General features: G+C 45.7%; 1 protein-coding gene across 1 annotated transcript in view; it reads right to left on the bottom strand.

Moving 5' to 3' along the window:
- Window positions 1–12,837, bottom strand: part of MXRA8 (matrix remodeling associated 8) — a 31,953-nt gene that overhangs the window by 18,616 nt on the left and 500 nt on the right. Inside the window, exons 2-4 of the mRNA XM_053400757.1 lie at window positions 3,869–3,892; window positions 2,539–2,847; window positions 458–559 (exon numbers count right to left, since the gene is read on the bottom strand). Of these exons, the coding sequence (XP_053256732.1) occupies window positions 458–559; window positions 2,539–2,847; window positions 3,869–3,892 (435 nt within the window). The remainder of the gene's footprint in view (window positions 1–457; window positions 560–2,538; window positions 2,848–3,868; window positions 3,893–12,837) is intronic.

Here is a 12,837-nt window from a genome sequence, read left to right as displayed (position 1 = left end):
TCGCAGGAATTCGAACCGCCAACCTTCTGATCGGCAAGTCCTAGGCTCTGTGGTTTAACCCACAGCGCCACCCGCGTACCCGCTGGGAGTCATAGTCTGACACAAATTGGAAGACGCCAGATAGGGAAAAGCGATCCTCCTGGTTTGCAAAGGGTTTGCTAGTCCGCACAGAGAGGCAGAAGCCTGGAATTATCCTAGGCCTCATTTTCGGCACAGTACAGCTGATGCTCCTCTAAGCCTTTTGATGCAGCCTTGTGACAGGAAATGCTCCGATGCCCACAAACATCTTAATTGCAGCTCCCTGGCCATCCATTTGCTCTGTACATGTGGCTGCCTCAAACAAGACTTGTGCGAGTTTACAAAAGAGGAACATGATGGGGAGCAAAAACACTAGGCACAAACACACCCTCCCGCTTTCATCTTGCCGCACATCTTTTACAACAGCAACAACATTTACCTTCTTCGGTTACATCCAGTTGTATCTTCACAATTTCGTACAGGTGACAGTAATGGTGGTGGAGGTTACAAGAGTAGATGCCTTGGTCGCTCCTGGAGATGTCTTGATTGAAATGCAGTAAGGAGAGAGGGAGAGAGAGAACCATAGCTGTCAACCTTCCCTTTTTTTGCGGGAAATTCCCTTATTCCAGCGCTGTTTCCCGCTGCTTCCCACTGCTATCTCGGATTGTTAGATATCCCGTAGACTGTCCCCGGGACAGGTGAGGCTGCTGATCCCTTATTTTCAAGGTTGCTGATCCCTTATTTTCAAATCTGAAAGTTGACAGCTATGGAGAGAACTTTGGCATCCAGGTAACAAAACCATGGGGTTGCAGCCAATGCTAGTCTTGCTCCGAGTTGACCCATCCAAGTTAATGGGCAAGATTAACTTCAGTTCCTTAATTTGCACAGGTCCACTGTAAGCCAAACTTAGTCAGAGAAGGAAGGGACCCTGACGGTCATCTAGATCAACCCTCTGCTCAGTGCAGAAGTATTACAGCTGCAGCATTCTTGACACATACCTGCCCAACCTCTAGTAAAATATATCCAGCTAAGGTGAGCCCACCACCTCCCAAAGCTGGTCACATCCCTTCCCCCAAAGCATCCCGAGAACTGTAGCTTACCCCTCGGGCACTGCGCTACAGTTCTCTACAGCCTAATGAAATAAACCAACAATCAGTATCTCCTGTTTAAGGATCAGTGGTAGATGATGAAGGGCGGGGGAAGGAGCTATTTCCCTGAGCTTCATCATGTCACTTTCTAACAGGGAAAATTCACCACAAGGTGATCATTTCCACTGCACCTGGAGTAGAATCATAGGATTGAAGGGGCCCTCGTGTGGTGAGAGCTGGTATTTAGCAAGCCAAACTTCAAGCTCGCTCAGGATGCTAAAGACCCCAGTTAGAATCATAGAATCATAGAAGAGTTGGAAGAGACCACAAGGGCCATCGAGTCCAACCCCCTGCCAAGCAGGAAACACCATCAGAGCACTCCTGACATATGGTTGTCAAGCCTCTGCTAAAAGACCTCCAAAGAAGGAGACTCCACCACACTCCTTGGCAGCAAATTCCACTGTCGAACAGCTCTTACTGTCAGGAAGTTCTTCCTAATGTTTAGGTGGAATCTTCTTTCCTGCAGTTTGGATCCATTGCTCCGTGTCCGCTTCTCTGGAGCAGCAGAAAACAACCTTTCTCCCTCCTCTATGTGACATGGAGTTCTGGGATACTTCATTCTGTTCCCCCCTGGTTTCCCCTTACAGTCAGACAAAACACACACACTGATGGCTGGTGCTCATGGGGACTGGTGGAGCTGCAGACAAGGAGACCAACAGTAGGTGGAGCTAGAGCCAATGACAAGAAGAACCACTCCTTGAGGGGATGTGAGGAAGGAAGGTGGGGCTGTCAGGGTAGACTGGGACTGGACCAGTCTCCAATGTACACAGCTATGCGCTCCCCCAGAACAGAATTGCAGCATTCTGTGGCCACAGAGCATGCTCAGCTCCTACTGGGCTGCTTTAGGCCCTGTTGCCAGTACTAACTAATCAGATCTTTACATGATGGGCTACTCATTAATGCATTATATTTACACCCCTGCTTTGGCCCAAACTGGCAAACGAAAACAAAAAGAAAATTAATACGTTTGAAATCCTGCTTTATGATTTCTACTGATCCAGTGTTTACTTCTCTTGGGTTTTTACAAATGCTGCTTTTGTTTATTTTTAAAATATTTATTCTCTTTGTTAACTTCTGGGGGTTTTTTGGGGGGAGTGCTGTAAAAGAAAAAGAAGGATTGATTTGGAATATAGGAAGCTGCCTCATAACTGAGTCAGACCATTGGGTGCATCGAATTAGGTCAGCATTGCCGGCACTGGCTGGCAGCCCTACTGAGAGATGCCAAGAATGGAACCCGATACCTTCTGCATGCAAAGCAGATGCTCTGCTACTGAGGTATGGTTCTTCCTGTCTGCTCATTTCATACCCAGGCGAAGTGTGTGTGTGTGTGTGTGTGTGTGTGTGTGTGTGTAACCATCTTGGGTCCCGGTACCTTTGACTACCAGTGAGAAGTTGCCATCCACAAATGCATTTTCCGGCATGAAAATCCGCCCTTGGTTGTAGCCGCTGTAGACTCGCTGATCCCCGGCCGAATACATGTCGCACAGTCGCTCGGCATTGTAGTCTCCATACTGGTTCCTGTACAGATCCCAGTGGACCACACGCTGGCGGTCGTTCAGGCGGTCCTGGGTCCACACCATCCTGTAGCTCTTGCAGGAGAGGACCGTTCGAGTGCCCGCCTTGGCAGTGATGTTCTGCACAGACACTACTACGCTCTCAAGATTGGAAGCATCCACTGGGGCTGTCATATGGGAGAGAGAGGGGGGAAGAAGAAGAAGCCATGTGGGGAGATGCACCCACAATCGAAAGCCTGTCTTCCTCTGCCCACCAGGACTTGAACCCACAACTGCATGGAGGCCAACCTAAGAAGAGCCCCACTGGATCAGGCCAAAGGCCCGTCTAGTCCAGCATCCTGTTCTCACAGTGGCCAATCAGATACCCCGATGGGAAGCCCAAAAGCAGGAACTGCTTTCCCCATATGCGATTCCTGGCTATCGGTGGTACACAGAAGCTTATTGCCTCCAACAGTGGAGCTACAACAATAGCCGTAATAGCTAACAGCCTAACCACTGGCAACCACAGCCTAGTGCAGATCATATCTCAGCTGATACAACTCTCATACTGTAGCAGCTCAATCCCATACATGCCTTATTTCTGAGAAGTCCCATTTGGTTCAATGGGGCTTTTTCCCAGGTAAGTGTACATGGGGTATCAGTCCAGCTCTGAGAGCCAGTGTGCTGTAGTGGTTAGGAATGCTGGATCAGGACCTGGGAAACCAGGGTACAAATCCCCACTTGGCCATGAAGCTAACTGAGTGATCTTGAACTAGGCATACACTCTCAGCCTAACCTCCCTCACAATGTTGCTGTTGCTGCCATAAGGCTAAAATGGGGAAAGAGGGAGAACTGCATATGCCACCTTTGGCTTCTTATAGGAAAATGCAGGTTATAAATGTAAAAATAAATAACCACTATAACAATTTATAAGGATTTTTAAGGTCACGGAGGCAGATTCCCCCCCACACCCCCGATATACGCCAACCCCATAACCACCAGGCCCACAAATTAATAAGGTTTTTGTGACATTCAACATAGTTTGATTGCAGTAATTATTAGTATTACTGTTATTTAGATTTGTTAGTTGCTTGTTACCAAAAGGTTGCCAAGTGACTTATAAGAAGTTTAAAAACATAAGTGCATTATTACACCATTAACATGATTCATACAAAGCAGCTGAAGTTCATACGAAATATTTGTATTTACCTGAATAGGGATGGACAACAGACTCTGAAAGGAGAAAGAAAAAGAAAATATTAGTGACACAATAGGTGGATCTGCATTGATTAGCTGTGTTTCCTCTCAGGGATTTGACTTGGCAAGCCAGGATGCAGCCTCAAAAGGATATTTGTCCTTTCCCCAGTAGGGCTGACCAAAATCCTGCTGGATTCAGGGACACAGATCCCCACCAAGCGGATGCACCAACTCTGTAGCCGTCAGACATGTCATCCCCAAAACTACCAGGCCGCCAACAGGACATGGGAATCCTGTAACACTAACCCGCTTGCTGATAACCTTCTGTCAAGACGCCAACCCCAGAGAGCCAGCCAGCTTGGTTTCTGTTTCGCCCTGTCATTTTGGATTTGAAGAAGAGGAGTTTGGATTTGACATCCCGCTTTATCACTACCCGAAGGAGTCTCAAAGCGGCTAACATTCTCCTTTCCCTTCCTCCCCCACAACAAACACTCTGTGAGGTGAGTGGGGCTGAGAGACTTCAGAGAAGTGTGACTGGCCAAAGGTCACCCAGCAGCTGCATGTGGAGGAGCAGGGAATCGAACCCGGTTCACCAGATTACGAGTCCACTGCTCTTAACCACTACACCACACTGGCTTTTGTGTACTAATTGGTATCTAACATGTTTTTAACTTACTGCCATTCATTGCTTGCGAATGACATTATCTGTTATTATGGATTATGTTAAGAGTCCTTGGATTTTTTTTCATAGAAAGCAAGTTGTAGAAACTGTGGCCTTCTTCCAGACATTGCTCCCATCGCCCTTGAGCGGTGGCCATGCTGTTTGCAGATGATGAGGGCTGGGAGTCCAACGACATCAGGAGGGCCACACGTTCTGCACTCATGATCGATAAAGAGACTAGCTCGTACCTTGTTGCAACAGTTTTTCTGCAGGTCTATTTGCTGTTCAAGTAATATTATCAGAGGTAGACCGATAGAGCATCTGCTTTGCATGCAGAGGGTCCCAGTTTCAATCCCAGGCACCTCCAGGTAGGGCTGGGAGAGGCTCCCTGCCTGAAACCCTGGAAAGCTGCTGCCAGTCAGTGTAGACAATACTGAGCCAAGTGGACTATTGGTCTGACTCTGCATAAGGCAGCTTTGTCACACTCCTTTCCAGGGCACAAGGCAGGTCTGTCTGAAACCCTGGAGAATAGCTGCCAGCCAGTGTAGAAAATACTGAGATAGATGGACCAGTGGTCTGACGCTGCATGAGGCAGCTTTCTAAAGTCCTACATTCTTATTTCATTTCTTTCTTGTGGCACACTAGCAGCTCCCACTTGCTGCACATTGTTTTGGGAATTACTGCGCTAAGGCCTGGCCTTCCACGTTTCCCAGTGTTTTCCTCACGGGTGAATCTCCTCCCACAGCGGACATTTTGGGAAAGGAAAAGCTAACTGCATAAGCAAAGAATTCTTACTCCCCTCTCTGCCCTTGGAAAGTCCGGGCGTTTTGGGGGTTGGTTTTTTTGTTTTTAAACGGTGCCGGCAGCAGATATGTTCCCATTCCAAATTACTGCTCCATGGAGGAGGTCAGATTGCAGCCTTGGTTTTCGCTGGAACTGGTGCCAAGAAGCAATGAGGATGGAATGCAGATGGGAATAATCACACATGGAGGGTTTTCAAGGCCTTCCTTCCTTGAGGAACTTGCTACAACACAGTTTTTCTGGTGATGCTCGGACCTCCCTACTCTCCACCCCCCAAAAAACATGAGCAAACACACACAAAGCGAGACAAATAAAACACAAGACAAAAAAAGCAGGCAATGCTCTTCCCCAAGAAACAGACAAGTCAGATGTTCTAAGGTGCCAATGTGGGGGTCGTGAGGGCTTCGTGTTGCCCATGGGCACCACATTGGAAATGCTGGGATGCTGTTACCCATATTCCACCCCACTCCTGAGGGGCTAAAAGCAGTGGAGGCTGCCCCATCTGGGCAGATGGGGCAGTACTCCAATAGCCTTGACCTTCCTCCACCTGCAGCTGCTGGGTGACCTTGGGCCAGTCACACTTCTGTGAAGTCTCTCAGCCCCACTCACCTCACAGAGTGTTTGTTGTGGGGGAAGAAGGGAAAGGAGAATGTTAGCCGCTTTGAGACTCCTTCGGGTAGTGATAAAGCGGGATATCAAATCCAAACTCTTCTTCTCCTCTTCTTCTTTCTGCTTTCTTTCTTATAAACAGTTGGCCCTGCCTGCCAACTTCCTCTTCCTTAGCTGCCCTTGAAGAACTGAACGGGGAGGAAGAAGGGGCATAGCTGGTAGCAGTTGGCTCTGCCAACTATTGGGGTGCCCTACATTCCGCCCCACCACTCTCAGTGGGTGGGTGCCAGCCACCACTGGGTAAAAGCAGCCAGAGGGGGTACCAGGGGGTAGCTTTTAGTGGGGGGAAAGGTGGCCTCATCCCTTACTCTTTGGCCTCATCCCTTCCACAAGCTCAACTGTGTAATTGCCTAATTTGTTACCTTGCATATTTGCACCTCATTTCATGCCTTTTGCACACACGGTTTATCCCTGTCACATTCCCAGTTTGCACGCACAGACCTTCTTGAATCACAGTCGCTCACACTGCTTGCAGAATGGGCACTGGTGTCGTATTATTTATTATCCGAACTTACTAGTCACTTGCCACACGCACAAAAGGTCTCCAAGGGACTTACAAAAACATTTTAAGAGCGTAAATAAAAATAATCTGTTATAATAAAAAAAATGCAACCGTTCTTTTTCTTTTTTTAAAAAATCTATAGCACGAAGAAGCTTAAGCTGCAACAAAATCATCATAACCAACAAACATCCTTCTAGTCCACCAAACGCCTGGAAAAAAGAGGTCAGTTTTTCCGTACGTTTTATCCTGCGCGAAAAGCTAATGTTAATACAGTGCGCAATATGCAATTCGGCATTGCCAGATTTACGAGCAAAGGCAAACTCTTATGTGCTGTTTGTTTCAGGTGTTGAGTGCATAGCTGAGCAGACAGCACATGCATCAATGGGGAGAGGCAGCTGTTTCTTTCCCTCTGAGGAACTACAATCCTCAAATTCCCAGCTTTCATTAAAAAGAGAGAAAGTAACTTTCTTCCCATTTTTGTGTAAGAAACTAACTTGCTCCCCTCTTCATTCTTTGATTTTTAATTAATTAATTAATTAAATTTGTACACCACCCCTCATCTGTAGATCTCAGCATATAGTGGTACCTCTGCTTATGTACTTAATTCTTTCTGGAGGTCCGTTCTTAACCTGAAACTGTTCTTAACCTGAAGCACCACTTTAGCTAATGGGGCTTCCCGCTGCTGCTGCGCGATGTCTGTTCTCATCCTGAAGCAAAGTTCTTAACCCGAGGTACTATTTCTGGGTTAGTGGAGTCTGTAACCTGAAGCGTCTGTAACCTGAAGCGTCTGTAACCCGAGGTACCACTGTACTTTTTCACTTTGCCCTAGTCCTGGAAGGGGTGTTGAATGTGCTGCGAACTGTAGCTCTGTGTGGTCGTCACCTTTTGCGAACTATAGTTTCCAGGATTCTTTTGGGGGAAGGGAAAGCCGTGACTGTTAACGTGGTACAACAGGGAAGTTTTTGGCCAGTCAGATGCTGCTGAACTACAACTCGCATCAGCCTCAGCAAGCATGGCCGATGGCCAGAGGGATGATGGGAGTCGTAGTTCAGCAACCTCTGGTGGGCCAAAGGTTCCCCACACTTGTGATATAAGCAGGGGCAGCGTGGCCCGTTTCGCTACTTGATATGAAACAGGAAGTGCCACCCTGCTGCTACCACCCACCTGCTCCTGCCACTGCTGCACGCCCTGCCACTGCTGATGCTGAAATTGGCGCCAATGGCGCTGCTGCTTTACCACTGGAGAAGGAGGCGGGGCACATGCAGAGGTGCCGCCTGGGGGGCTTCTGCCACCTGAGGCAGTGACCTCACCCTGCCTAATGGCTGGGCCGTCTCTGGGTATAAGACGACTTCAAATGGATGGTATGGATGTGAACTGAGTCTCATCATCACTGCTTCAAAGTCATGACATGGTGCCTGCCTTTTTAGATACAGGAAGCAGTAAGGCCCTTCCACACCGCATGTGTGTGAAAACACACATGCTGTTTCTATTTTTCAGGTTAATGCAACAAATGCCAACTCCCTCGCAAATTCCATAGATCCAATATCTTACAAAATAAAAAATAAAAAAATTGGCCGTCCTTCCAAAAAGCAGGAAACTCACCAGATGTGCCTTTTCATTGGAACAGCACAATCCTTGAGCCATGAATAGCATTTAACCCTGCTTCTGGATTGTTTTATTGTGCCAGGCTTACCTACTAGCACGATAAAAAGACCACCCAAGTCCTAGTTCTCCTGCAGGGCTGTGACACGCTTGCCATGCTATAACTAGCTGCCTGCAGTTTTCAACAACTGAATCTGCTTTACTGAGTTAGGTTACAAGCACAGGGGAAGCTGCAACAGTTCCCGCTTCTGCCCGTCCTGCTGCCCTCGCTGAGCCTCTGAGCAAGCTATATCTGACAGCTTGAAGACACACCTACTCATTCCATCCTGAAAGAAAACCATTCATCAATATGTGGTATGGCATTTTGACATCCGTTTGGGCTTCTATCCAGGCAGAACCCAGGGCAGGTGATCACTTGTGTGTGTTTGTGGGGGTTAATCGTTTGTCACCCACCCCAACTTTTCAGTGCATTTCTCCATCACTTTCCCAATCCCCAAAAGTCTTCCTTTTAAAGTGGGTAAGTTATGCTTGGGCAAAATAGCGCTTCAATCCACTGTAACTGCTGAAATCTGAATTTCTGGTGTGCACCTGAATTCTTCATAACGGTCTGGCAATCACCAGAATATGCAGATGTTTCAAGAAAGAGGCATGCAGGAAAGGAGACGCCCCCCCCTGTACCGTTCCAGATGCTGTTGCACCTGGGCTCATTCATCCCAGCCCAAGGGCTTCCTTAGGCACTCGGCTGCCTTAGGCAAAGGAGGGAAGTAGCCTCACCCTCCCAGACCCAGCAAGCTCTTGTCAACTTTGATAGCATCTTTCCTGGGCTTTGCTACCCAAGTTCCAGGTAAGACCTGTCAGAAGACTGAAACTAGGTCATCTTGCATGCAGGATGCGCTGAACCTGGGATGGCCACTTGCCCCCCTGTACAGAGGAGAGTCCTCTAAAGGAAGAGCTGTCAGAGGGCACTCCTCAGTTTGAAGAAGACCTTTTTTTGAAGTCCACAAAATGCATGAGTCTGTTTCCTTACTCTTTGCACTGTCCCCAGAACAGATGTGTGTGTTCATTCCTGGCACCCAGTGAAATGTGGGCATGTTGAAGGGGACATGTTCCATGCAGGAGAGGCTGAGACAGTGCAGGTTATCTGCAGGAGATGATAGTCTAACCTCCACATCAGTTTTGTGCTAGCAGATTGGGTTGGGTGCTCAGTGAATTGGTCATCCGGAAGAGCCTTCTCTCTCTGCTGGCAGGATCATGCAGAGAATCCAGACTGGATCAGGCCCATGCCCAGTGCACACTGAGCTGTACAGAGGATGCCGGTCCACCCATTCAGCTCTGCACCTTTCAGTGGCTCTCTATTTGCCAATTGCAGGAGGGAGAGTGATTGCCTTAAACACTCTGCTTTTGGGGTCTTCCTAGAAAAATCTGATTTATTTTCAGTATAAGCTGTCCTGGAGGTTGTTCTGGATCAAAAGGCAGGACTGAAAACAAAACAATCAACTTTTGTCAAACGTAACAGTTCTAGCAACTTCATACAGTGGTACCTCAGGTTACATACGCTTCAGGTTACATACGCTTCAGGTTACAGACTCCACTAACCCAGAAATAGTGCTTCAGGTTAAGAACTTTGCTTCAGGATGAGAACAGAAATCGTGCTCCGGCGGCGCGGCGGCAGCAGGAGGCCCCATTAGCTAAAGTGGTGCTTCAGGTTAAGAACAGTTTCAGGTTAAGTACGGACCTCCAGAACGAATTAAGTACTTAACCCGAGGTACCACTGTATTAGCTTCATGAGTTGCAAAAAATTGACAGGCGCCTGGGAACGGAAGATGCCAGCAACTGTTCCACACAGCTCAGTAATATATAGGGATTGGTAAATATGCAAGTTTTGGGTTCTCCGTTTCTCATTTTCCCAGTCTTCCATTCTCTACAATTTCCACATCAGTTTGCAATTTAAGAAAAGGAAGAATCCTCATGAAAATGTACTACAGTATCTGCGCTTTCCGGAAACAACTGAAGACGTTTTTGTTCCGACAGGCTTTTCCTGCTGGATAAATGGATCATTGCTACAAGTGTCCATTTGTTTGGGTTTTCAGTCTTGTTTTTCAATGTATTTGTTGCTTTTCTTTTAGAATGTTTTAAATTATACGTAAATCACCTTAAGATGGTGGTTTAGAAGGCGGTTAATAAATCAGTGGTGATGATGATGATGATAATCCATCAGCATTTCCTGTGCAAATTTCTCCTAATACGCACATTTCTGAATGCAATTTTCCCTGATAAAGACATTTTTGCAAAGCAAGTTCCCCTGATATAATGCATTTCTATATGTGGTTTATACTGATATGCCTCTTAATGTACACTTAACCCTAGTATATGTATTTTTGCACACATACATTGGCTGGAGAACTGCATTGCAAGATCCTGAGAAGGATGAGTTTTGAAGAAGGGCTGTGTTTTGTTTGTGTGTATTGTTTTGGAAAGTGCTAATTAAGCAAATTCATCATTAAATGCAAACGGAATCAAATTTCTCCCTCGTCCCTAGTAATTTTCCACTAGGCTCTCCCTAGGCAAAGTCTCTTTGCTTTGGATGTGTTTGCAAAACCTCATTTTTTAAAAAAGGAAAACAGCAGCACCACCACACTTTGCAGCAGAAAGAGAGGGAAAGGCTAAAGGGATTTTGGTATAAAAGAGTGTTATGTAAGACTAAAGAGTCCCTGGATTTCAAATCCCAAGTCAACTATCCGTCCCATTAAGGGATAGTTGATTTCCATCTCCCAGAAGAATAAAGGAATGGAAAAGACAGATGCTAAAAAATTTTTTAGCAGACCAGTTTTGAGCAGGCTGTAGCTATGTAAGCAAGCTTCTAGGTTATACAGAATACTTCACTGGCATGAGTAGGAACTCTGTTTAAGTCAAAACTTTGCATCCTTCTACACTGACAAATCTTGAGGTCTGGCTGGAAGAAATATGGACCCTATCGGGACAGAGCTTCTCCGAGATCTGGTGTTTAATATTAAGGACTACCAAAAAAACCGGCAGAGAGGAATTGAGAGAGAATTAAGAGCCTCAGACGTGAGGTCTCCAGGCTGATAGTAGACTAAGACTGATGGACATTTGTTGGGGATTGAAACCGGGAAAGGGTGGGGTGGGGTTTGGGAATCCAAAGGGTGCAGAATTATAATCTGTTTTTTTATTTTGTTTTGTTATTAGTATGAAAATTGGGGAATTCGTGGAAGGGAATTTGGGTCGACTTTAGAAAAAAGTTTTAAGAATGAGCACTGATGTTTAAATACTGATGTTTATAAGTTAAAATTGATTTTTTTAAAATGAATTAAATATAAAAAGGTCAAAAATTGGGGACAAGAACTTGTTGAATTAACAATTTGAATTGGAATATAAGAAGGGGAGGTGTGGGGAAGTCAGGGAAATATGTTATTGAAAATAAGGATTGTAAACTTTATGTGTTTTTAACTTTTTTGTTTTTTCTTTTTGATTTTTTAATGTATAAAGGTGGAAAAACTCAATAAATATCTTTTAAAAAAAATACACTGACAAATCTTTTCTTTCCTGAACTTTCTTTAGCAAACTCTTCCCTAACTCATTCAAGCCTCACCATTTGTAGTATTATGAGAGTCTGCTCTGCATCAGTCAATAGCTTCTGTTCCACCCCTGATCTGTGTGCCCACTATAGAGTATAAAAAGTTGCCTAGTTATTGTAAGGATTAAATGTGAGCTAAGAAACTCACTGATAGAGGGAAACGCCATCAACAACAATGCCCTGAATGTTTTACCAGTGATAATTAGTGCTGCTCCCACAGTTAATCAACTGAACTACAGTGGTACCTCAGGTTACATACGCTTCAGGTTACATACGCTTCAGGTTACAGACTCTGCTAACCCAGAAATAGTACCTCGGGTTAAGAACTTTGCTTCAGGAAGAGAACAGAAATCGTGCTCTAGCAGCGCGGCAGCAGAGGGAGGCCCCATTAGCTAAAGTGGTGCTTCAGGTTAAGAACAGTTTCAGGTTAAGAATGGACCTCCAGAACGAATTAAGTACGTAACCAGAGGTACCACTGTATTAGTTGATTAATCTACAAATACAAATTGTCTAACATTTGTAACAGCCTGCTTTTTGACCCTCTCCTCTTTTGACTTGACATGCTTTGTCTGATTTTAAACAATATGTAAAATTTGGCAAACCTCTCTAACATACGGCATACTTTATAGATGGTTTGTTTTTACAGATGGGGAGTTGAGGCAGAGGGGGCGAAGAAAGAAAGAGAAAGACAGAGATGCTTTTCCCCTGAGCCCAAGACAGAAAAAAATGAGACACCTTTGCAGGTAGTTCTCTTATCTACACCACTTTGCTTCCCCAGGTGTTCTAAGGTCGCTGCATTATTTTATTTTTTACTGATCCTGCTTCTTTTCTTTTAACAGCAACCTAACACAGAGAAGACCCAACAAAGGAAGCCTTTTCTTACCACTCAACGCTACAACAGTAAAGGCTGCATCTGCCTGGTTTTTGCATTTCGGGCTGTGTTTAATGGCATAGCAGCTAAGCCAAAACAAAAGTATTTGTAAGTGAAATCCTACACAGTTTTCACCTCAGTGATACAGGATTGATTCTTCTGTCCGTAGTGTGTGCAGAAATTAAACCGGTGCAGCATCCCCAAGGATACAGATGCAGCGGTGAGGTTTGTCCTGTGGGATTTCTGCCTGCTGTGCTTCCTCCAAAATATTCCTAATACA

The sequence above is a fragment of the Podarcis raffonei genome, chromosome 8 (genome assembly GCF_027172205.1).
Source record: "Podarcis raffonei isolate rPodRaf1 chromosome 8, rPodRaf1.pri, whole genome shotgun sequence".
NCBI lineage: Eukaryota > Metazoa > Chordata > Lepidosauria > Squamata > Lacertidae > Podarcis > Podarcis raffonei.
This window is presented reverse-complemented; position numbering and strand designations above follow the sequence as displayed.